Source organism: Channa argus, chromosome 18 (genome assembly GCF_033026475.1).
Source record: "Channa argus isolate prfri chromosome 18, Channa argus male v1.0, whole genome shotgun sequence".
Taxonomy (NCBI): Eukaryota; Metazoa; Chordata; class Actinopteri; order Anabantiformes; family Channidae; genus Channa; species Channa argus.
In genome coordinates this window covers 3,389,714-3,415,641 of record NC_090214.1, presented here as the reverse complement: position 1 = coordinate 3,415,641, position 25,928 = coordinate 3,389,714, and the positions used below count along the sequence as shown (strand labels likewise).

At 40.1% G+C, this 25,928-nt stretch overlaps 1 protein-coding gene across 3 annotated transcripts; it reads left to right on the top strand.

Annotated features, from left to right (window-relative positions):
• The first annotated feature begins 7,271 nt into the window (after nt 1-7,271).
• LOC137103238 (ceramide transfer protein-like) lies at nt 7,272-25,894 on the top strand. Of its 3 annotated transcripts, none has more exons than XM_067483362.1 (18): nt 7,273-7,972; nt 8,914-9,048; nt 15,370-15,486; nt 15,582-15,659; nt 18,230-18,337; nt 18,558-18,696; nt 20,229-20,312; nt 20,669-20,826; nt 21,039-21,131; nt 21,224-21,310; nt 21,400-21,492; nt 22,327-22,422; nt 22,581-22,713; nt 22,810-22,880; nt 23,025-23,153; nt 23,256-23,385; nt 24,191-24,327; nt 24,428-25,894. In XM_067483362.1, exons 1-17 carry the CDS (start codon nt 7,862-7,864, stop codon nt 24,316-24,318), a joined length of 1,890 nt encoding a protein of 629 aa, XP_067339463.1. In that variant the 5' UTR covers nt 7,273-7,861; the 3' UTR covers nt 24,319-24,327; nt 24,428-25,894. The 3 variants fall into 3 exon arrangements, with proteins under 3 accessions (XP_067339465.1, XP_067339463.1, XP_067339464.1); XM_067483363.1 differs by having other exon boundaries at nt 7,274-7,972; nt 15,582-15,647; XM_067483364.1 differs by lacking the exon at nt 21,039-21,131 and having other exon boundaries at nt 7,272-7,972.
• The last annotated feature ends 34 nt before the right edge of the window (nt 25,895-25,928 follow it).

Here is a 25,928-nt window from a genome sequence, read left to right as displayed (position 1 = left end):
ACTATTCATTTAGAAACATTTTCTGTGGAGTGCTTAAATAAAAAAAGGTTTTTAAATAAAATCAATTACATCTTAGCTAATCGTGTGAAGAGGTGCAGTTAATGCACTGAACGCTTTCATCTCAAATGAGAATAATTTGAGGAATGCAAATCCTGAGTTGGTTCTTAAAGTAACAGTTATTTTTTCACACCTATTCACTTTCTTGCTTTGAATTACATAAAAGGCTTGAGGCAATTAGCTTAGAAAAACCCTGCAGTGTTGTACAGTAGGCCATATGCTTGTAAAATGGGTTGATAGGAGTTTTTTTTTTTTTTTTTACTTTTAAACAGGCCTAGATTACTAGTCCTACTTCTGGCTCAGGGTTTATATTTACACTACAGATATGAGAATGGATCGATTTTCTCATCTCATTATTAAGAACTCATTCAAATAAGCGGCTATATTTGCTGTAAAATTCACTATGTACAGCTCCTTTTTCACCTTTTGTATTTATGGCTTTGGAGCACCCGCCACTAAACTGTAAATACCCCTGTATCGGTTACGGCTAAATGACAGGAGATAAATACGAGTCCCAATTTCACATAGAGTCATCCTGCTGCGACAGTGAATCACCGCTACGGCTGGGATAGCGCCAGGCTCATTATGGCAGCTATGAAAGGGTTTCTCCATCATGAAGCGTCTCACAGCTCAATGGCTCGGTGTATCCTCTTTCAAGGGACGAGTTTGCTTCTGTGAATCAATTATGGAAATAGCTCAGCGAGTGTAGCATGACAGTGTAAACTAATGGGGGGCTGCAGGTGTGAATGAACGAGTGGATGTGTGGTCCAAGCTCTCAATATTAAGAAAACCGCCACTTTAGCAGACTAGATGTGTATTTTATATGAGCAATGTGTAAAGAATGATACGTACAAATTAGGATGTGTGCTAAAAGGCAGCTGGACAAAAGACACGTATAGTAAGTTACTGCCCACGTTGTGACAGTTGTGACACATCATACTGACAGCCACCACACATTAAACCCACTTGCACGTCTAACCACAGATTGTGTGAGTAAATGTCAAATATTATAAGTTCTATTGTTACAACCTACGTCACTACTCTGATGGATTGTAACACCAACTCGGCTACTGCAGACACAACGATAAGAGGTAATACGATGAAGGAGAATATGATTCACAGCATCCAATTTCTGTGAAAACGTTGTTAAAGAATGACGAATAAACAGTTTTGGTCGGCAATTTACAGTGGGGACTAACAGAGTGATGACATTTTTGAAACATGAGGATTCGGCTGATCCTTGCAAATTTAAAGGTGTGTTTCAGTTTTTAGCTTTTTCTGATTAACTACAACTTGTCGATGGCAATTTCGATCTGAGCGTTGGTCTCGCAACCTTAGCTCTTGTTAGACTTTACAGTCAATCAGTGCAAATAGTTTTCAAATCTTATACAACCCTCTTTGTTTTTCACATTTACTGTTTCGACCACACACCTTAATCTCACACCAGAATAGAGCTTATTTCCTGGATGACCTGGTTTGCTGAAGCCAAACCCCACACTGTCACCTAGTGGTCACACTACCGACAAGCAAGCTGTGTGGTTTGACTTTAATTGGAGTATGAAGCTCGTGGAGCCGTATAGCTGCTCTGTGCCAATCCAGCTTTTCAGCTTAGCTTCAGCCTGTCACCACCACACTTTTTGCTGAGGTATTCAGGTTCCTAATCATCTATAATATGATCTGTTTTTTAATAAGCCCTGATGGAGGTGATGGCGAGTGCACACCTAAATATACATTTCCATTTTCAATTTTACAGTAGTGGTCTGGACACTGAATTCCAGTTTGTGGGAAAGAAACAGTGCTCAACTAAAAAATGTTCAATTCATAACTAAAGAGCGACAGTGAAAACTAATGAGGTGCACTGTCTGGAAAATATGCTCACTGCAGACTTTTTCTGTCTGAGCACAGACAGTGTCTGAAAGAAAATCTTAAACACTGTCACTTATCTGTGTGAAAATGTTCAGTGTCATCCACTTGATTTGTAATTAAATTCTGTGTCATATCAAAGTCCTTTAATAAGTATATACTTGATATAGCTGCCTGTTCATTTCAGCTTTGAGAAACCTGAACAATGATCTGAAATTTTTACTCTAGAGTTTTGTAGGGTGGTGCAGCAAAGACTGCTTGAAGCTAAATACCAATAAATCCAAAGAACTGTTGGTGGAGTAGTTGGAGCAGGATGACACCAGTTCCAGTCAAACGTTCACTGTTCTTTGTGGTTGTGTGCATCAAGGCTGGTGAGCCCAGCAGACTGAACGGGAGGATCGTGAAGGTAGAAGCTGTTGTTGGACATCAGCTATGTAGAGGAAACCCAACAAAACCCCCTTGAGCAACTAAACACCAGTGGGGAGGGAAAAACTCCCTCTACTGGAAGAAACCTCCAGCAGAACCAGTAGAGTGGAAAGCGAAGAGAGAAATGAAAAGAACAACAAGAAGCAACAACAAAACATTGGGCAGCTTTATAGGATCAGTAGCTGGGCCCTGGAAACACACCTGCAGAAAGGGACAGGGAGAGGGAGACAAAGCGGGAGAAGGACAACTACGGGAGAAAGAAAGTTAACATGATGCAGTGGTGACATAGCTATGGAAATCTGGAAATCTGTTCATTTAATTCCTGTGTTCACTTATTAATTAATTATAATTGCCTGTTGTGTCGGTGCACAAACATACAAATGCAAAAGACAACTGAATGCAAGGACTTCATTGGATGTTACCAGGAGTAAAGTTGACTCCTGGTGACATTTCATTAGGGTTTGATTAACCAAAGAAACACCAAACGTATCATTGTCTTGCTATGTTATTAGGCACAATGGTTTTCCTGGAAGAACGGAATATGCTTAATAACTCAGCACTTAAGAGCTTTAAAAAAAAAAAGAGCTTGTATCAACTGCTTTATTTGTTCTATTAACATTTAAACTGTAGTGTGAGTTATGAAAACTTTCCTCATTGACCCAGTTTAAGTTGCTGAGCAGATGCTCTGTGTGTGTGTGTGTGTGTGTGTGTGTGTGTGTGTGTGCTGCAGCAGCTAAAATCCTCTTGCTCTCATTCTGGGACAATCAAACCTTCTCTGGGCAAATACTTCTCATGCGTCTGGATAAAAGGGCGACGAGGACAAACACTGAGCAGACAGTTTATCCATTCTACACGATCTTGTTGCTTCTCAGCCAACATCATTGAAACTACAAATGATTTCATTCTACAGTTTATCTCTCACCTCTATGTGTGTCTGTTTAAGTACAGACAGTACAGTCCAAGTAGGGGAACGTGTTCGGATGCTGCAAGATGATAGAATGCTTTGTATCTCTGAGGCTCTTCCAACAGAGGGCACTGTCTCCTCTAACTTCTGTTGCCATAAAAAATCCCATTGCTGGCAAATTGGATGCTTTATGGTGTATTTAGCATAAACTAATGTTGAATATTTTAGGAGAGACTTTCAATAAATTTACAGACAGTTCTGCACATTTATGATTAAAGTACACAATTTCAATTTTTACAACTTGTTTAATACGATTATTTAATAATTGTGATTATTTTAATTGGTGTTGCTGTTGTATGTGCATGTGGTGGTTGTTTAGGTAAATTATTTGCATTGAAATAGATGAAATAGATTTTAAAAAATGCATTAAGATGAAATGCATTCTTATCATGTTTTATAATTTCATTATTATTAGCATCAATAACTACACTGGATATTCTGTGGCGTCCACTAATTAAACCACCCACGTGCACGTGACATGTGCAGACACACAGAGCCTGGAAACATTTTAGGACTTTCCTCCCTGTTTCCTGGAGACTCTGTCTAGCTCATCAAGCCCTCGGTGTCATGGTGTCAGGATTAGTGTCACATCTGTTGCACCGTGATGAGATAAATAGACACACAAACGCACCTTAATAATAGTCTGCAGGCGGCAGCAGTCGCCAGCAGAGGGCACAGCCGGCAAATGAGGCAGCTCATAGTCTGCTCCAACCTTTTCTGTGGTTTCTTATGCAAGAGCTTTCCTAAAAGGCTTCTCCCTGATACTACTTTCGAGCAGTCACGTCCACATGAAGTGGGTGTTTGAAAAAAAAGCTTATTATCTTTTTAAAGACTAACAGCAGTGATCTGAAAAACTACCACCTGAAGGAGGCGCCGGATGTTTTTTAACAGAAAAGGTTCATTTGCAAAATGCCTTCCACTGGACCTCTGGCACTACTGACACTAATATGAAGTAAAATAATGGTGAATCACCTTCTGGTGGACCAGCTGCTCCGGTCCTCATTGCCCACTTGTAGCTGCTGACCCATGAGGGACATGCAGCTCGAGCAAGGATGTGATTTAATCACGTTACAGCACGATCAGCCCAGCCTGAGTCACTCCTGGCCTCCTGACTCCTGGCCTCCAAACGAATCACAGAGCCACTAAGTCAGGGACAATTTGTGTGTCACCGTGATTAAATCAGCTTTTGAAATCCGATCCAGCAGTATCAGCACGTTGCCGGGTGACGGCCTGGATTCTTCAGGGACTTTAGGGGCCAAAGACAAACTAGTCAAGTCTAAGGGATAAAAGCTTTGTCCTGTTTTTCTAACCTATACTGTACTGTTCTCTTTTGTGCAATGCGATTATCACATCACAGTGAGCTCAGTGGGACGTTGCTACAGCTTTCAAAAACCTGTTAACTGAACCATGTCTGAAATCTCAGCTTCCTGCCACTTAAACTCTTTTGTTAAATGGAAGGGAAGGCTTGGATTGTGCAGCTAATAGGAGTCTTGTGGTTTCTTCATTTCCAGGTCTCATGATTTCATGGAACTGCATCACACTCACAAAACCCATGACATAGCTAAAAGCTCTCCTCTCTTCTCCAGCAACTAACTGACACCGGTGTGACAAGAAGTGTGTGTGTCTCTGCATGTGTTAAACTCATCAACTATCACCTGACTTAAGGCCAACACAAGGGCAGGGCTGGCACAGGCTTATGTCTAATAAGGAGACACAATGAGAGAAAATGAGTCTTGCCTGAAAGTTTTATGTCATGTAGCAGTTGTCTTGTTGTTGTCAGTGGTCCAACTGCCAGCTAATTCCAGTCCCAAATTGTTTGTAATTTTTGTTTTTTTGAAGTTCAGAGTTCTGGTGAACAGCTACAGTAGCTTTTATCTGCTTGATTAGTCATGTGATAAGGATGAAACCGGTCACACCTAACCACGCAACTGATTGTCAGCCATTTGTTCCAGGAACTTTCCTCTGCTTTCCCAATATTGAGTATCTCACTGGTTCTAGCTGGAAAACTCCTCCAGATTATGTCATCTGGAGAAGTTTGCGGGCCACCTGATGTCATCTGCTTGGTCCGACAACTTTTCCAGATCATATTATCTGAACCACGTGGAGGATTTTTTTCATACAGTGAAGATAGACGGGAGTTTAATAGCATCCATATACATGTTCCCCCCCAAACTACAACCATAGCAAGGAGGTTGAAAATGGGCGAAGGGGCTCTTTCAGTGCTCGATCGGAGAGGCCTAAATAATGTCTACACTAAGTGCCGCACCTGACTACAGTCTTCGCTGGTTGTTAAAGTGACTCTGGAGACTCCCAGAGGTGATGATGGAGCTCGAGAGGCCCTTAATATAACACAGAGACATTCACAAGAGAGGATCACCAAGATTTAATTAACAAATAACACTCACCAACGTGTGAAGCAAATCAGTTAGCATCAACTCGAAATCTTGTCAAACGATGGTGTTTTTTGTGGTTCCATGAACAAATGTAGATTTTAAAGGCACTTTCCTCAGTGCTTGCTGTAAACTGGTGTCAACTGGATGTAGTGATGTCATGTACTGTCATGGACTAATCAGTTTAGCAAACACCTCAATCAGTGTTTGATGGACTTTGTGGTGTTTCTGTGCTCAGGTTGCAATTCTTTCAACAGAAAGTATGTGATAAATGGACATGTTGAACTTCTATTACAATATTAACTTGGTCTCCCCTAAGGCTTGATGAAGGTTTATTGTTGTTATTAATTGGGTTAAAAGTTTGCACAATGCTTCCGTACTTAAGTAACATTTTGCATGTATCACATGTAGGCTATTCATAACAGAGGAAGTCTACACTCAATGCTACTTATTTCTTAAAACAACTGAGAACTTCTTCCAATTGATAGTACTCTATAGTCAGTCTTGTACTTAGTGCATTTTAATATGCCATTTTCTAGTGTGCTTCTGCTTATTTTCTAGCACCCTTCAATATTTCTTTCCAATCTGATTTACTAGTACCCTCTATCTGTACCCTCTATTTTATAGTACTAATACACAGTCTTCAATAGCTGGGTGTGTCTTTGAGAGCTTGGCTTTAGAGAGGGCTAGTCAGTGCACCACCTTGAATTGAATTAAACTCCATTATATGCAAATTGAAGACGTTGAATGTATTTGTGTAAGTATTTTTAACCAATGTCCAGTGCATCGGGACAGAGGTGATACCTTAAGAGATGGAGTTGTATCAAATAAATTATCAACAGGTTATTCAGGGAACATTGAGTGTCGTTTTCTGAGCCTGATGATGGATTTGTATATATTTTAAAAAAAACTAAAAAAAAAGCATATGTCCTGGGTATATCAAACTCTGCCCATAGCTGCTCAAATTATGCAAAAACAGATTATGGAATATAACGAGTAGTATTCCTCTGTCTGAGTTCTACTAGTCCTCAGTCTATTTTGCAGTATTGCTTTGTTTGTTTTGTGATACTCCTGTTTATTTTCCAGTACTCCTCAATTTATTTTAGAAGTAGGCTATCACCATTGTATTTTCCTGTACTCCTTGATTTCGCTGTTGTACTCCTAAGTGTATTTTGAAAGTAGACTCTCCTGAGTCTATTTTGCAGTACTCCTTGTTTATTTATTTATGTATTTATTTATTTTGTACTTTTCAGCAACTATAGAAGTAGGCTTCTCCTCTTTGTTAGTATTCCTTGATTTATTTGTTGTAATATGCACTGTATTATACAGTACTGCTCGGTGTCTTTTAGAAGTACGCTTTCCTCACTCTGTTGTGTAGTACTACTTGGTTTATTTGTTGTAATATGTACTGTATTATACAGTACTGCTCAGTGTCATTTAGAAGTAGGCTCTCCTCACTCTGTTGTGTATTACTACTTGTGTCAGTTTCAGTTGGAAACAAGGGGCGGAGCCTGTGCCAAATTAGGAGTGGTGTAGTGACGTCACGAGAGACAGCGCCCCTGCGCACCACACAAGTTGAAACACGCGCTCGCTCATTTAGCTAGAAGAATTCCGGACGTTGGCTGAATATGGCGTTGAGCTGGAGAGCCGTCGGCAGTCCACAGAGGAGAACAGCTAGCACTGCCACGACCACTGCATTTCTCTGAAAGACGCCGACGGATTACTTGTCACTGCGGAACTGCCTTGTTTGCATAGACGTAACTGCTATTCCTGTCACTTCTGGGAGTCAACGTAGTAGCGAAGGAAGGGGGCGGTGAGGACTGTTGACAGCTAACGGCTTTCCAGGTTTAGCTAACATTTACCTGGACGGTTTGACCACTCATCCGTGTCAGCCTCTTTCGCTAAACGCTAACTAGTGGTGGGAGCCAACTAGCTTTCCATCTACACTAGCCCGCACTATTTCGGTCTACTTGTCTGAACGTTTCCACAGGGGATAATAACAACATGACTCCGTGAAGTGCCGCTCTGTGTATACTACGTCGGGTGCCCAGCTTAACGTTAGCTAGGGCGGCCGCTTTAAACTTTACCTTGGAGTCATATGCTACCTTCATATTGTTTTACCCCCTGCTCGTAAAGCGTTAGCCGAATATCTCTTGAGAAAATGTCAGATAACCAGAGCTGGAATTCTTCCGGCTCCGATGAAGATTTAGAGCTTAGAGAAGAGCCTGTGCATCCACTCGGTATCGGGGAGTTCAGCGGAGTCCTCAGTAAGGTAAGTCGCAGTTTTTTTTTTCCCCCCAAACTAATTTCCCCACTAAGTTTAGTTGTCCATGTCAAATGCAAAGGGGGGCGCGTGCTCTGACAAATTGTGGCACGTCTGAGAAGAGGAGTTATCCAGGATACTTCTCCAACATGTACACGTCGCTGCTCGGCAGCATTAGACAGGTAATCCCCAATAATACAAGAGCAGAGCCTCTGTCGAAACTGAAAGGCGGTGGATGTAATGCGTTGATAGACGCTCACAGATCCTAAATAATTGCTTTAATTCGTTGGGGTTACTGCTGTAACTTGCTGGTCTTGTGGGTTGACTACAGCTTAGTTCTAAGGTTAATGCAGCCCTTCATGTGTCAGACCTATTACGACAGCGATGTGGTTAGAGGGGGTTTATTTTTAGGGTTATGGAGAAACGTCCAGGGATTAGTGCAAAATTTTCCAAGAAAACATTTTCTGGGAAGCTAGTACAAGTAAAACATGCTTGGTAAGTGAGCACATTCTGTAAACAATAACTCTGCAAGCCAGACTTATTTGGCCATATTGTTATGGGGAAACTGACCATGGTTTACAGAGTTAAGCTCCTGGCAAGCTAATGTGGTATTATTCTCTCAGTGCATTGGTTGTCTCTGAACAGACATCATGCTGACCTGCTAACCGAGCATATTGTGAGATTAAGCAGATCTGCATTCAGAAAAGCTCACCTGTTCAATGATAATAAGCTCTATATACGTCATCAAACTCGCGGGGATTAATGAGTCACTTCACATAAATCTCACGTGTTTTGTAATAAACACACAAACTGAACTGAAGCAGTAGTTTTTTTTTTAGGAGGTGGTATTTATTTTAACAATATCATCTTCCAGTACATTGTAAAGTTGCATTTTTCTTGTCACCTGCCATACAAAGCTATTGATAAGTATTTTATTTTATTTTTTTCAGTGGACAAACTACATCCATGGCTGGCAGGACCGTTGGGTGGTGCTCAAAAACAACACTCTGAGCTACTACAAGTCTCAGGATGAAACTGAGTACGGCTGCCGGGGTTCTCTCTGCCTTAGCAAAGCTGTTATTACTGTGAGTACTGTTCCGATTCTTTCCTGAAAGCGGCAGACTTTGTGTTACCATTTGTGCAATATTAACCCTGTTGAAATGTCCTACAACAAAGGACGCTGTTGTTTGTGTAAGAGGGCTACATTTGCTAAGAGAGAGCTCAACCATCACTCTATTTGTCACCAAATGTTAAACTGTATTAGCACACTTCCACTATTTTTCCAATCCTGAGAGAGTCGCTCTGATTTTGTAATTAAATTGTTTCCAGCTTTATTTGATTCTGTGTAGATTGTGTTGCTCTGGTTGGACCTTCCATTCAGAAAAAGCCAACTAGCAGGTGGTGTGGTGTTCAGCCACTTCAGTTGTAGGTCCTTAAAAACCACAGTGGTTTTATTTCTACTACAACAAATGATGCGCTGTATTCCTCATGGTTAGAATAGAAATGACGGGCATTCAGTATAAAAAGATTTGAAAGGGATTGAGTTAGCAGAATCGTTACCTTCTCTGGTTAGCTGGCTAGCTGTAATAAACAAGGTTGAACCCATGCTTGAATAGTTAAATAGTAGTTCATTGTAATTAAATGAGGGTTTTATTGCAGAACTTTGTTAGTAAAAAGATTTGGTTCTTGCATGTCAAATGGCACCACTTGACAAAAATCCGGCTTTTCAAAGTTCTACCTTCATATGCTAAGTTGTGGTTGCGTTGCCTGGGATGAAAACTTGTGATTGACAGTTCATTGGGAAACATCCTGTATTGTATTATCTTAAACTTTTAATATAAAATGCCTGGTAAGAAAAAAAGGATTTCTTTTTAAACTCATTAAATTAGAATGATGATCACTTGAAGAAATCTTTACAGCAGACATAGACTTCTCTGTTTATTCTCCTACATGCATTCTGAATCCACCCACCCCTCCCCCAAGCCTCTAACATAGTTTTTAAATGTTTGGATTTCAAGATATAAAATTTGACACAGATGTTAGGCATCCACCATATGTTTCTCTTAAATATATCAAAAAAATAACCTGTTCTCTCTTAGGTCCAAGTGTAAGCCAAGCACTTGACTCACTGTTGTAATTAGATGACAAACCATATCAAGGAGTTTCTCAAATTCTTGTTTTTACAAATGACTCCGGATTATGTCCCAAGTTACACTTGAGGGAAACCGGTCTGTCAGGTGACTGTTCTAGTTTCAAAATAGCCTAATATGTTGTAATACTTTGTTGGGAACTTCATAAGTCAGTGTCTTTTTTCATATTCATTCATTATTGATACTTAACACTGAAGGTTGTTTATAAGGAAATATCACAGGCTGTCTCTTTACGTTGACCTTCAAGTTCTACTTAAAGATTTGTTATGGTTCTTAATATTTTCTTATGTCAGTAACGTGCTACACTTGACTCTCCTCTCTGCATGTGAATGTCTGTTGTTTCCTTTGTTATGGGCCTACAGGACAAGAACCGATAAAATTTTATTGTTTAATTAACAAGATTGTATTATCACCCAACCCTAACTTAGACATAACATTGTCACCATTCAGGATAAGCTAAAAGTACAACTGCAAAAATTAAAAGAGCTATGACACTTGGCAAGCACATTAAAATATATCAGCAGTATTTAATGCTGGATGTTCACACTTGTTTCTTCTTTCATCATATTTCAATGGGAAGCCAGGTAAGTCATTCACTGAAGCTCAGGCTGTGTGTTTGATAGTAATAAATAACTTGCAGTTCCCAAGTTGCATGAAGCAGGTTTTCTATTAGTCTGTATTTGTTCAGCTTTATTCATTCCCAGTATATGTAAATATTAACCTCAATGTGATGCTGTACTATAGTCATTTCTTGTTTGAAGATGCCTTCAAAGTTGAGGTCTGTAAATAAGTATATAAACAGCCATATCAAGTGACAGACGCCTGCTTTTTGTTTTTTTAAACTACTACGCATAAGACTAATGCGTTGTCATACTTTGTATACGTGTACATACACAGGATGTACAGAGTTTAGAGGGAAGTCGGTAATTGTGGAAGTTGAGTTATTTGGTGAGTTCAGCTTTTTCACTAAAGCTTAGGGTCTGAGGGATGTGAAGTACAGTAGATGTAAATTACAGAATTACATTTTGTTTTATTGTAGAAGAACTAGAGGAGGGTCTGGTAGCTCAATGGGCAAAGCAACAGGTTGGCATACAGAAGGCAGCTGGATTGAATCCCACCCCACCAGGTGTGCCCACCAATTCCAGGTGCTGACCCACCCAGCCACCTTTGTGCCGGTCCCGAGCCCAAATTAACAAATTGGTGGGTTGCGAAGTCACATGTTAGCTTCTAAGTTGTGTAAGCTTGCATGTGACTTACTGTAAGCTTACTTCTTACTGCAAATGTTGGTTTGCAACTCTACCCACCAAGACTGATGACTACTAGTTCCATTTTAGATTCATGGCCAGTTAATAAAAAATGCACACTGGCCTTCATGTTTTTCCACGTCTCACTGGAATTAAAGAGCAGTGCAGATGGGATTTGTAGTTGCCTGGGGCTTAGTTGTTGGCGTTCCTTAGGGCAGTGGCTCTGAAGGTCGTGATTTGTTTGATTATTTATTTTCCCCCCCTTGCCACATCTATCACAGTGAACTTGTCAAGGAGGGACTCCAGGTCAGATGGAGGTTGAAGGGTCTGTTGCCAGTGACAACAGGATCTGTGGAAATTGTAAAGTGTCTTCACTCAGGAAATCAGGCTCTTCCTCATAGCATGTGACTTCCCCTAAACTGTGTGTGTGTTTTATTTTTTTATTTTATTTTATTTTTTTTGAGTGTGTGTGTGTGTGTGGGGGGGGGGGTGTACTTAGCTTTCTCTTTCCTTGTCTTTCACTCTGACACTTGGTGAATCAGTGTTTCTGCCACGAAGGCCACAGGGATTCTGTTTTTGTGTCCTGATTTTCCTGTTACAGTCCTTAGCAGTGATGTTGAAGAACGAAGACACTTTTTGTCTCAGTCTCCACTTAAGAGAGACTGAATATGTTTAAGCACAAACATATAATGCCCTTTAATTGACTTTGTGTAACTTTGTAGGACTTTTTTATTTTTTAAACTCCTCTCGAGACTATTCTTGTATTGTAAGACTCATGCTTTTATTAATTGGAAGCTTACATTTATTCAGTTCTGGAGATTGTGACAGGAGACACGTACACCAACTCAGGGGGGGTTGTAAGGGAGAGGACAGAGGGGAGGCTTTTTGAAGCTGCTTAGGAAGTTTATGTTTAAAGAGAATAGAAACAGCAAAGCAGTTTTGTCTCATTTGTATTTGGGCATCCATAATACTTGCTGCACAAAACACATAATTGTTCTAGCGGCAAATTATTTCAAAATGTCTTTTTTTCCCCTTTTTCTAAACTCCCACACACTTAAAGATTCAAAACAAACAAGCCCCACAAATACATGTCTCTAATATGTAAGACTGACACTAATTAAAGACCTTTGGGATATAATTATGGTTTAGCTACTGCTAGGTCCCACAAAAAGGAAGACATTTGACAGACCTCAGAAATGGTTATTGGCAGAGGCTCCTTATCAGCAAAAAAGGCAAAGATGTCACAATTTCCCAAAGTAACAAAAGACAACCTTGACTCATATTTCCATTTAGTCATTTGGCAGATTGTTTTATACAAAGTAACTTACAAGGGAGGTTCAAAGCAAGCAAAGAACTATGTGTCAAAGAGAAAACATGAAAGCACAGTGCTTTGAAAAGATATGTTTTCCGTTTATGAGACACAAGTGCAGGATAAGACAGAAAGTAGATGGAAGCACATCCTGTGGGAGTGGAGGGAGAAAGGGAAGGTTAGCAGAAGAGTGACCAATATGTTTTTCCTGGGACAGTTCTGGGTCAGAATGAGGTCCCGGTGGTCGTCATCAAATTTTGGGGGGCGTTTTGTGCTTGTATTGGATAATGAACAGTGCAGAGAGAGATGGGAAATAATGTAAGAAGGAGGAAAATGATATTTAAAAAAAACACTCAGCTAGCTGACACTGCTCATATCACAGTTATTTAATGTAGTGGCATGCAACTTACACACAACCTATACTAAGCATGGTCCCCTTTCATCGTTCTACTTTACTTTTTGTACTAGGTATTTCTATACCTTTACTGTGAAGTAGCAGTGTGGGACACAGCTTTTTGACATGATGGAGACTTTCTGTCTTTTGGATTTGTTCTCTGTTTGAATTAGTACCTTTTTTAGTTGTCAAAGAGGATCTAAATAATTTTTTGCAAAATTATTTTGCACCCATATAGTCACAAAGGACCCAGGGTGAGATCATTATCAGCATGTCGTGCCATCCGGTAAAGTGCAAGGGTGCTAAAAATTACCATCCAGTGAGAGATTGTTGTTTGTTGTAGTATTGGATCCTAATCAAACCCAGTCTTGCATATTTTAGTCCTATATATTGCCATTATGCCCATGAGCCTCTACTCTAGAGATGATCATAACAAGTCCATTTTCTTACTTTCCTGGCAACCAAATGACACCAAAAGCATATTACTACTAATCCAAACACTTACAAGTTGTGTGCAGAAGCATTGTCTTTCAATTTTGAGTCACATGTAAGATCTAACTGATTTGAGGTGGCAGGGTTACGCCACTCAGCGGGTTGTTAGTTTTGTTAGGAAACTAGTGAGTGTAATGCTGGGAATGATGCTCTTGGCATTTACCGCTTGTACGTTGTCTTGCTTACAGTACAACTGATAGAAAACAGGCATGTTTTTTTTTTCTCTTCTTTCCTCCCTGCTGCTGGTGTGGATTATAATGCAGGTGCTGCTGGAATTGTTGATTCTTCTGTTGATTATTAAATGAACATTTGATTAGTAAAGTTTTCCATAGTCATTCTTAATGTTGTGCATTATTGGCACTGAGCATCTGGCCTCAGCACTGTGCAGATGTCAGGCAACGCAGCCAAGTTACACTCCTCATTGAAACCTCTTTAAGACACATCAGTGAGCCATTCATAACTCTGCCAACTCACTAAAGTAATATCATTCTTAGTAATGGTGCAGGTTTAATCTCTCTGTGGGCATGTGCATCTTTTGGATGATGGTGGATAACGTTATTTCTTTTCTTTTTTTTATTATAGCTTTTCACGGTTAATAACTTAATTGTTAATATAATGTAAATTAAATAAAGCTGGCAGAGGGACATAATCTATAGAAAGTATAACTTTAATACTTTACCTCATAATACAGCATTGATTCATTAACTTAAAAAATACAGTAAAGAAGCACATTAATTGAACAACTAGAGTTGCTTTCAATAAGTAGTTCTTCCTCAGTCAAATGAATGGCTGTAGTGATTCTTGAAGAATGCAGACACTTGACCTTCCAGAGTAAATGATTGCAATATCTGCATAACAAATATACTAAAGCATAGATCCCAGATGTTTGTTTTAATGTGGTCAACAGGGAAATGTCTCTTGTCTGGTGTGTGTGTTTGCCCCCCCCCATGTTAGTTTAACTGCCTATCTGTCAGGTATTAGTCCCTCTCTAGCTCTGTCCTTGACTACGCCTGAACAGACCAGACTGTTACTTGTATATAAGCCTGTTTCACTGCTAATAGACCTTTAAAAGTGATTTCTGGGTTCTTTTAAGAATGACTGATGCTTTTGGTAAATACTGCACAATTAAATTCCATTGCTGTCACCATGACACCCCCCATCTCTGCTCTTCCCCAGCATGTACACACACTTCTACACGCACATAAGGTCTCTATTGGTGGCCACGCTAGCACAGCAGTTTTAGTGTTGACATTACATTGGGGGGCTATTGGGAATATGCTCTAGAGTGCAAGTTGTGTTAAAAGACCTCTTCCTATGGAACCAGGTCTGAAAATGGATGCTACTGTGCTGCAGGAATACCCGTCTTTGTCTCCTGTCTGTTTGAGTTTGACTGATATTACATGACATCCCGTTCCCATGTGACTGTAGTGGATTGCGACATTTCCAGTTATTGAAGCCATCCCAGAAACGGTTTGTCGCATGCCATGTTAAGCACAGGAGGGAGCAATTATTAGCAATTTGTGTTTTTAGTGTTGTTTAAATGGCTGTTTAGAGAGAGATCGCTACCTTTCCCATGTGCCTCTCTCAGCAAATCCTGAAGAGGAATGACATTTGATTTTCCTTTTCCTTTAAAAAATAAATGATGTCAAGCTAAGAACTGGATCCTTTTTTTCCAGCTACGTTTCCACAACTGCTTCATGTTAGATAATCTTCTATGTGATGGGATATCATGTATGGATAATGATGCTTGATGGCTGTATAAGTGAATAACCATTTCCTCTGCTTTTTTTTTTTTTTTCCTGTTTGTATATTTTCAGCCTCATGAGTTTGATGAGTGTCGACTGGACATTAGTGTAAATGACAGTGTGTGGTACCTAAGAGCACAAGACCCAGAGCACAGACACCAGTGGATTGAATCCATTGAGCTTCACAAGGTAAGTCATAAACAAATCATTATCATATTTATACATTTGATCACAAATTTGGATTTGTGTGTGTGTTTCATTGAATGTGTGCTTGTTTCTGGCAGAGTATCAGAGAGGGAAGGAGAGAGAGGGGAGGAGTCCAGGGGACAATAATCATCCCTCCACCACTGGTGCGTTTGTTGGCAAGTCTGTAGGACTATAGGACTTACTGAATGCTTCACTTGTCTTCAGCTCAGTACACTGTAGTGGAAAGTGTGCATGTTTTCGTTGACCTGTCTTATCTTAGCTGATAAAAGAATAGATACATACATATTTATTATTATTTTGTAGCACAAGCATGTAGGTGTAGCTTAATCTTAGATGTTGACTATTGGCGTATGACGCATGTAAAGGCTTTTAATGCAGGCATGTTTAGCTGTATGTTATCTCAACCTCAGACTAACAGTTGGCTTAGATTTGCATAATCTCTTTTCATGCACAGACTTTTGACAAACAGACACATGTTGCAAGACTTAGTGGAAAAGCTATGAGGAAAAACACGGCCAAAAGATAACCTAACCTAAACTGGGCTAGCCTGTCTCAAAGGAGGCTTGACTAGCCCTGGTCTATAGTCATGGCTTTTTTGTTTGCTAAAACATCATACAAAATTAATTTACACACCCTTCAATTACAAGTCCTGGCAATAAGGGTTGCACTCACTGTGACTCAATAGTGGAAAAGACAAAGGAAGCAGTTTGCAGTGTCTTTTTTTGGCCCACAGAATAGACTTATAAAATGTTCATGTTCATACAGTATATTCACCAACCAACCAAATTATTTATCAAGATCAATAATTTATCAATAATCAATAATTACAAATTGCATTGTTGCTGCAACTTCCTCCTTCTGGCCTCAGCATCTTGGTAATCCAGTGTGCCTGTATTTACACATTTTCTACACACATGCATAGAGGAAAAATAATTTCAGAGTTGACAGTTTTGACATTTGTTTACCAAACTGTATGTTTTAAAGCCTTTAAGTGACTGCAGATATTATCCAGAACTGACCCTTAGTTGTGAGTCTGTCCAACATAGATGTGAAGGAGGCCAACACACCTTCAGCCTGTCTGCTAAAACACATGGAACTCACTTGTAGTCCTTAGTTTGGGAAACCCCCCTCCTGCCCCTCCTCTTCTCACCCACTCATTGTAGGAGGCACCATGACTCAGACAAATCAAGAGGGGGGTGAGGGGAGCGAGCCCTGTGCTCGCTCACACACACACACACACACACACACACACAGAGAGAGCCACCCATCATTTACAATGAGTCACCACTGAAAACTCTTCTTCTAAAACGGTCCTGCTTCCCTTTCTAACCCACGTTACTCAATGTACTCAGTAGACCAGTGTTTCCAAGGAGACACAACACACTCAACACTCCAGTCTTGACATAGACGGCCTATCTTAAGTGAAACATCTAACCGTGAAACCCAAAGATTGTTTCTAAGATACTGCCTGTGTTACAGTAAGCTGTGTGTATTGTTGTTAGGGCGTCTTTGATCACACTTTTGTTTGTGTATCACTAAAACAAATCTGGTTCCAGGCCGGTAGTCACTCAGTTGGTAGAGGGGCCACCCACTGGCCATATAGGAGGTCCGCACCCCACTCCTCCCAACCACATGTTAAGGTGTCCCTGGGCAAGACACTGAACCCCCAACAACCTGGCAAATCTTTATCAGGACCTTGTTTTGTGTCAGGTCCATAGTGTATGCAGGGTAGCTCTGATGATGAGATACATTTCCCTGTTGAATACAGCTTACAAACAAGTGTGTGTGCGTGTAGATACTACACCTACAGGACATCCAGCAGCTGATTGAAATGATACATTTTCTGTGCTTTCTCTTTGTGTATTGGGATATTTATCAAATGCTAAAACTGCTAGTAAAAGCTTTTTCTTTTTTTTCCCCTCTCACCCAACAGATTAAGTAGCCCAGTAAGATAGTGCTATCTGTCCTAATGAAGTCAGTGGGATAACCGTATGTTGGCCAAAGGGCACAGCAGCACTGCCTGAAATCCATGTGAACACGGGGGGAGTTACTTTTGGTCATTGACCGACAGTAACCCAGGCTCCTACAAACCACTTGCATGCATTTACAAATTATGCCCTCATGTGGGTGAAACTGGAAGTGTCTTGAAGGGACATGTGTCCATGCTTCTATTTTCTATGACTTTCTGTCAACATCTGTCAGCAGCCATCTATTATAGGGGAGGCATGCGGTTATGTAACAGGATGTTTGCTGATGTTCCAGTTGTGTTCCTATGGTTACTGAATCTGTGTGGTGCTTGTTGGTGTCAGTGTATCCTGTCTAAGACATATTGTTTGTGGTTTCTAAAATAACATTTTTGAAATAGCTTTTGGTTGAAATCCCTTTTTAAAGTACTTATTGTGTGTAGCTGAATGGAATGATACACCTGGTGGTCTATGGTCTAACAAACGCCAAATGATGCCAGATAAGAACACATTAGATCAGCTGGGAGCTAAAACGATTAACCTTCTGATAAGTAGAGAAATTAGTCATAGTCAAGCTTTTGTTTTGTGTAACTGAGTTTGCTTAATAAGTTGCCTGCTTTTTTTAATTACAGCTTTTTTTTTTCATGCTGTCCTCTGTTTGAAATTAAATCTCAGCTTAATAAAATTATGTTAATTATTCATTTAAACCTACTTTGTGACAGCAAACCCACTTGTTTCTTTTTTTCTGGCCATTTCTACAGGCTGACTCTGGGTATGGATCAGAGTCAAGTCTACGGAGACATGGCTCCATGCTGTCTCTCACATCAGCCACCAGTGGCTACTCAGCCACCTCCACATCTTCCTTCAAGGTGAGTTTTCTAGGTAGTGTTTACTTTAGTAAGTCACTGGCTTCAGTTTTGTATTTGCACATTGGTTATTTGTGCGCACACACAAGCTTTTTTTTTTTCTCAGCTAATGTGCTTTGGAATGGTTACATTTGGGTGTTTGGAAAAGAAAAATACGCTGAGCTATGAGGATGGACATAATCCAAGCATAACCATGGTTTTGCTTCTTGTATTGTTTCTTCAGAAGGGTCACAGCCTGAAGGAGAAGCTGGCAGAAATGGAGACCTTCAGAGACATACTGTGCAGGCAGGTGGACACGCTTCAGAAATACTTTGATAGCTGTGCAGATGCCGTTTCCAAAGATGAGCTGCAGAGAGACAAAAGTAAGAACCTCAGTCATCTACATTCCTTTTGATGATTTTTTTCATGTTTTTAGGGGTCTAGTCTTGTTGTCTTTTGTAGTCCCAAAAACTCTTAAGAAAATAAAACCAATCAGCAGATCATGCATCAGTTTCAGAATCGCCCAGTTGTCATTAAATCCAAAAATCTAATTGTAGTTGGAATCAAGACCTTTACTTGTTTTGTTTTTGTTTTTTTAGCATGTTGGACAGTAACGAATTCCAAAGTCAGTAGGCTATTAATATATAAATCCAAACAAATGGAATACAGTCAGTATTTGTACAATTTACACTTAGCATCTTTGGCACAAATACTTTATGACCCAGACTAAATAAGCATATTCCATTAGTTCATTTCCAGGACACTTGCTCCAACCCTAACCACATCCACAACATGCCTACCCCTGACCTAACCTCAAGCATATATCATTCAACGGGAGTTTTTTCTGTGTGTTCTCTGCTTTGCTTTTTCTGTAGTCGCTGTGTTTTGAAAGGTTGGCTAAATGTATTTATCGAGCGTACCGATGTCATTGATGTCCTCGATGATGTCATCGACGACCTCACATAACTATCTTTGAAGTGTTTGCCTAGTCAGTTGTCAGGGAAATGAGGTTTTGTTTACAGCTATTGGAGCTAACAGACCGACGTGGACTACAAGGTAGTGGGGGAGCGCAACAAAGTACTTTTTACGTTCTGTGGATTGTGTTAGGTGAAATTGATTGGTTATCGTCGCAATGTTCTTTGTGGAAATACTTTGAGCTCAATTGTGGAACGTGGAAGTCAATAAAGGTTCAGTGTTTGTCATATAACAACCTCTGGAGTGGATAATTGTTGGACCACCGGACATGAGTAAGCCTCTACACATACTGATCTTAAACCTAAACATCACAGTAAAATGTAATGATTTCCTCATGAGGACCAGCATCTTTTACCCAAGAGGAAACAAAGTTCTTTTCCAAATTTCTTAGATTTTATAGATAAAAGAACTTACTAATAAGAAAGAGTTAAGTTACATATGAAAATGATAATGATTGCATAAAAGGTACAGTGATGCTGTTTCTGTAGCCCACATATTTGAATTAGAATTGAAAAATAAACTTGTAACAAACATTGTAAGGGGGGTGTGCGGTGACTCAGAACACAGCTATTCTACAAGCCCTCTCGAGCAAATGCTCATGGCAGCCTGCACTCAGCCCCAGTGGATGAGCACAGTAAATGAAGCCCTGCTTTTGTTCTCCTCACCTCGCTCTCTCTGCCCCCCCCCTCTCTCTCTCTCTCTCTCTCTCTCTCTCTCTCTTCCTCTCTCTGAGGATGAAACCAAACCATTGTCATCTTGTCCAGCAAAGCAGAATTTTGTCAGTCTGATTATTTGCTGTGTTGTAGTTTGTGTGTGTGTAGTTTAGGTGGTGAATAGAGCACAAGGTGCTGCTCTGCCCTGGAACCTTGGGCAGCTTTACGTAGATTCCTGCTTGTTTTTCTTAGCTAAGTCTTTTCTTTTCTTTTCTTCGTTTTTGCAGTTGTGGAGGATGATGAAGATGACTTCCCGACAACCCGGACAGATGGAGATTTTCTTCACAACAACAATGGCAGCAAAGAAAAATGTGAGTAATGCAGGTTTTCCGGATAAAGTGGATTCAGATCTCAAACATTCTTTTGTAGATTACAACAATGCCAACAATCCAGCACAACGTTTGGGTAAAAACAAATCCATATTATTTTGTAAAACTTTCAGTTAGTTTCGATTCAGATATTACTGCATGTTAATAGAGAGTTAATCTTTTTCACAAAGAATTGTTGATGCTAAAAGAATGGAGGCTAGACCCTGGATGTGACATCATGACTTTGCCTGTCAACAACTTTTGTTCAAGACTTGACCCAAACAAACTATTCCCACACACATTTGGTGTTTTGTTACAATCCGTTGTTGCATTAACAGTTATGCTCATCTTTTGTGCAGTGTTCCAGTCCTTAAGTCCCAAAGGAATCAATGGCATAGACTTTAAGGGGGAAGCCATTACATTCAAGGCCACCACAGCTGGGATCCTAGCCACTCTGTCCCACTGTATCGACCTCATGGTGAAGAGAGAAGACAGCTGGCAAAAGAGACTGGATAAGGTGTGTAACGTTCGGATCCCTGCAGTGTCCAGATTGACATGATTCACCTACCTGCACTTGCCTGTAGTACATTTTAAATTGTCATACAGTAGGAACTTGAATGATATGCAGGATTTAATGCTAGGTCAGCATACTGTACTCATACGCCGCCATTTCCCTCTCCACAATTGGGTCTGTTAATTGATTATGGATTTCTGTGTGTGTGTGTGAAGGAGATGGAGAAAAGGCGAAGAATAGAAGAGAGCTATAAATCTGCCCTCAATGAGTTAAAGAAAAAGTCTCACTTTGGAGGCCCTGATTATGAGGTGAAATCATTGTTAACGTCTAGTGCAACACTATGGATGAAGCCATGTGTACATAGCTCAAATGTAACATTTGCTTTCGTTTCCATTTATAGGAGGGGCCCAACAGCCTCATCAACGAGGATGAGTTCTTTGATGCAGTTGAAGCTGCTCTTGATAGACAAGATAAAATAGAAGAACAGGTACGCAAAGTATATCGGAAAGTATAGAATACAGTTATTATTTCTGCTGTGGTGCTATTGTAACTGTATATGTATTTGTTTGTGTCCAGTCTCAAACGGAGAAGACAAGGATACAGAGGTCCAGCCCTGTTCCCCCTGGAGACCTCTATTCCACTACTGGCTCTCACAGGTTCTCTAACAAGGTTGTTAAACACTGCAATCCTTCATTAGAAGTGTCACCTGTTCTGTTCCTGATTTCACACACTCTTTCATCTTAGCATGACAAAGTGTAACTTTTCGTCTTCACTTAAGACTCGTAGTCATTCCTCCCTTGCTCTGATAGTCAGGGCCCCTCCTCACAAAATCCACAGATTCCGTGCACAGGTAACTCTGTGTCAAGCCTTAGCCAGTCGGCCTTTCTCACTGCTTCACTTGCATGATAATATCTGGGATTTGACATAAATAATAGCCACTCCCACTAGCCATGTTTATCCGGTTAAATTTGAATCGTTTTTGTATTGTAGTTTCAATACCCATCTGAAATAATTGCAGTGTGACACTATGAAAGTACAACTTCCATGAGCGCTACCTGCAACAGAGTTTGCTCATTGGGCCATCGTCAGGCATTTTGCCTTGTGCTTCCACGCTAAAGTCTGATGCTGCAAAACACTGTTAACACGAAGCCCACGGTGGAGATGGGAACTGGGGGAGATTTATTGACCTGAAGGTGTAACAAAACCCAGAGAGAGGCCGGTCACCATGCTTACACGGCAAACACGTGCTCAGACCCAATAATCTCTTCCCAATTTTGTTCTGACAGACAAACCTTAACTGTGACAGTCATCACTTTAGAGAAACATTCATTAGCTTTTCACGTTATCATTTGTGTTTTATTTGTCGGTAAAAAGAGGAATTTACATGCAATGTGTAGATACAGCGAAACCTGTAATGCTATTTTTATTTGTTGTTTTTCTTGTCATGCTGATGTCTGAGCACCTTTTCAAGCTGTCAATACTTAATCAATATCTCTTTTGTAGGTGGAGGAGATGGTGCAAAGTCACATGACTTACTCCCTGCAGGATGTTGGTGGAGATGCCAACTGGCAGCTGGTTGTAGAAGAGGGCGAAATGAAGGTAATTTAAAAATGTCATTTAGTTAACTCGCATAGAAGATCAGTCAGTTTAATTATTTGTCGTATTATAAAGTGATTTCAAGAAGCGTGCTAGGCAAATTATTACAGTTATATCACATTTCATTATGTCGTTACAAATTGTTTTGCCTAAATTTGCAGGTGTACAGGAGAGAGGTGGAAGAAAATGGGATTGTTTTGGACCCACTGAAGGCCACGCATTCAGTGAGGGGGGTGACTGGTCATGAAGTCTGCCACTACTTTTGGGACACGGTCTACCGCAACGACTGGGAGAGTAAGTCTCCTTAACATCATCGAGACAATTACTGTTAAAGTAGCATTACAATAGATGTTTCCAGTCCTTATCCTCCATGTTGTCTCCTTCTTTTAGCCACTATCGAAAACTTCAATGTTGTGGAGACGTTGTCAGAAAATGCAGTAATTGTCTATCAAACGCACAAGGTAAGAGATACGAGCTGGAAGTGGTCATAAACACAAAGTTACCAGAATCTTGGACAATAAGATGAACGTGCTTGATTTTAGTCACTTTTCATATACAGTATGAATTGTTAAACCCGAAATGACACAAAATGACCTTTGCTACAGCGGGTGTGGCCTGCGTCTCAGAGGGATGTGCTGTACCTGTCTGCTATGAGGAAGGTCTTGGCCCGAAACGAGAATGACCCAGAAACCTGGCTGGTCTGTAATTTCTCTGTGGATCATGACGATGCACAGGTGAAGTCCACAAAGTCAGAAATGAATCCTGGCTACTTCTTTGTTACTGTTTTCCAATCATCCTGCTGCTGTTCTTAATCCTGGGTTCTGTCCCTTTCACAGCCGACCAACAAGTGCGTCCGTGCTAAAATCAACATCGGCATGATCTGTCAGACCCTGGTCAGCCCACCAGAGGGAGACAACGAGATCAGCAGAGACAACATCCTGTGTAAAATCACCTACGTTGCCAATGGTGTGTGTCCATCTGTGCTTTTGGTTTGAGTTTTCAGAAACGGTTGTTAGTGCCTCTGCTGCTTTGTAAAAAGGCTGAACACCATAAATTAAATTTCTACAGAACAGGTCTTAGAAACGGGGATTTTATTGAATTTACCGACATCTTGTGGCTTCTTTTTCTGCTCTTTCCGACTGTAAACTGTACCTAGAGGAAATGTTTTCCTATCGGATCATCGTTATTTACCATGACGTCTGTACAGATGCCAAATTAGTTTCGTAATTGTGCTGGTATAATCATAAAACAATATACAATCTATATACAGTATATTATATCTAATTATCTGTCCTGTGTGACATAAAAAAAGATCTTGAGCCATTTGCAAAAACAAATTTTAACCCAATTTAAATAAAAGGAGATTTTATTTATCCTCTACAACTACTGGTTCTGGTGGAAAGGAATTTGTCATTTTAAATATGAAGAATATGCTCTTATTCACACATTCCAGATACTCTAGTAGATTACAAAAGCACTCTGCCCCATAATGCACAGTATGTGCAAACTTCCTCAAAGTGGGTTTAAGTTTCCTTTTTGTGGTTCGGATTCCACATGTGCAGACACAAGGCAGTTTTTACTAAAGGGTTTTAATTTTTAAGCATTCATTTGAATCTAAGGCAACATTTCTTTAGAACTGATATGTGATGTTAAAGTTGTGGGGACAAATCATAAAAAGACCCTGAAATTCTGTGTGTTGAAAACCTTCTTCCTAAGTGACGTTGCCATCTTCTCTGTGTGTGTGTGTGTGTGTGTGTGTGTGTATGTGCAGTGAATCCAGGAGGCTGGGCTCCCGCCTCCGTGCTAAGGGCCGTTGCTAAGAGAGAGTACCCCAAGTTCCTTAAGCGCTTTACCTCTTATGTCCAGGAAAAAACCGCTGGAAAACCCATCTTATTCTAAATCCTACAGGTAACAAGAGAGACATTTACTATTCTGATTATATGTGAATATTTCATAATTTACTTCATAACTCTCCAAGATGATGATACGATGGTTTTACATTTTCCAGTGTTGAAACACAAGTACAGGACTCCCCATGAAGCTTCGAGGACCCACTACCTGAAAATGACAGACGTTCTCTTCACAGTTGGATCCGTTAAGGGAGGAAGGGTCCTAACACACCCTCTGGTGGCTGCATTAAAACATCTGTGAAACGTGGCGGCAATATGTTTTCATTTCCACAGCAACTACTACTCATCTCACTGCTCATCATGGTTCATTTAATAAAAACAATTGCTGTTACTCACAAGGTCATTTCTAAAAGTTCAGTCAGAGCTTTGATGTGTCTCCTGAGGTGAATGCATCCAACAGAAGGCAGTGTTGCTTTACCTCCCCATGAAAGTTGTTGCAGCCGCTCGTCACATCTTCCACACTCATGTATTAAAAGGACTTGTAGGATTAGCAATTTCTCTCTTCTGGAAGATATGTTAATGTTCTCTAGGAAGGTTTTTTTTTTTTAAACAAATTATAATTATTTAGTTTACACTTCATGTCGATTTTTTTTTTTAATGTTTTTGTTAGTCCCAGCTTTCTGTTTAAGCTAAGTTTTGCTAGAAATAAATCTTATGAAAATTTTAATTTATATTCACTGCAGAGGGCTGACGTCAACTCGTGACCCCTGTCGTATAAAACTTGACCTTTTTGATTCCATCTCTGAAGGCACCGCGTGGTGCTGATGGAGGAACAAGTCGAGAAGAGCTCTTTATGTATTGTACAAGAGTTTATGTACATTGTGTGTCATAGCGTTCAACTGTATTCAGAATGTGGAATTATTTGTAAATAGGGTCACAACCATTTCTCTGATAGTCTGCAAAGTTTTTGGGACTGAGATGAGCTTAAATGCCTTAGAGTGGCAGGAAAACAGAGCTTCAGATAGGATAAAGGCTGCTGTTGGCGCAACCACAAAAATATCTAGACAAGTGCCTCGTGGCTATTAGGTCCATAGTCTCGGAATCCGAATCAGCTCTGCTTAAGTATTTGAGTGGAAACTGTAGTTTAATTTACACTTTACACTCAAAGTGTTTGGGAGTAAACCCCCACCCACAGACATGCGGTCTAAAATTAAACCATGACAGAGGGGACACTTTACAATTCACTAGCCTTCATACAAGACCATTTAGCAAAGCATCAGTGTCTCGAGTACATTATTGGACATGTTTTATCTTGACTTATCAATAATTGATTTTTAGCTACTTTACCAGTCATCGTTTTTAAGGCTTTTGATTACAGAGATGTGGGTGAGAGACAAAATGAAGCCAGACGATACTCAGCCTTGCAGCTAAGTGGACAGAAGCCAGGCTGAAGTTCTTTTACCTAAACCAGAGACTAGTTATAATCACGTTAAGTGAATGTAATAAATACATTTTGTAAATAAGTTGTTTAGACTAATGTTGGGGATCAACTTAAATATGTACTGTGACAACACAGCATTTCATCTGCTCTGTTTTTGAAAGTGAAATAAAAGTTTATCCTCCTATTTGCTGTGTGTGAAACACTTCTTCAGGCAGAAG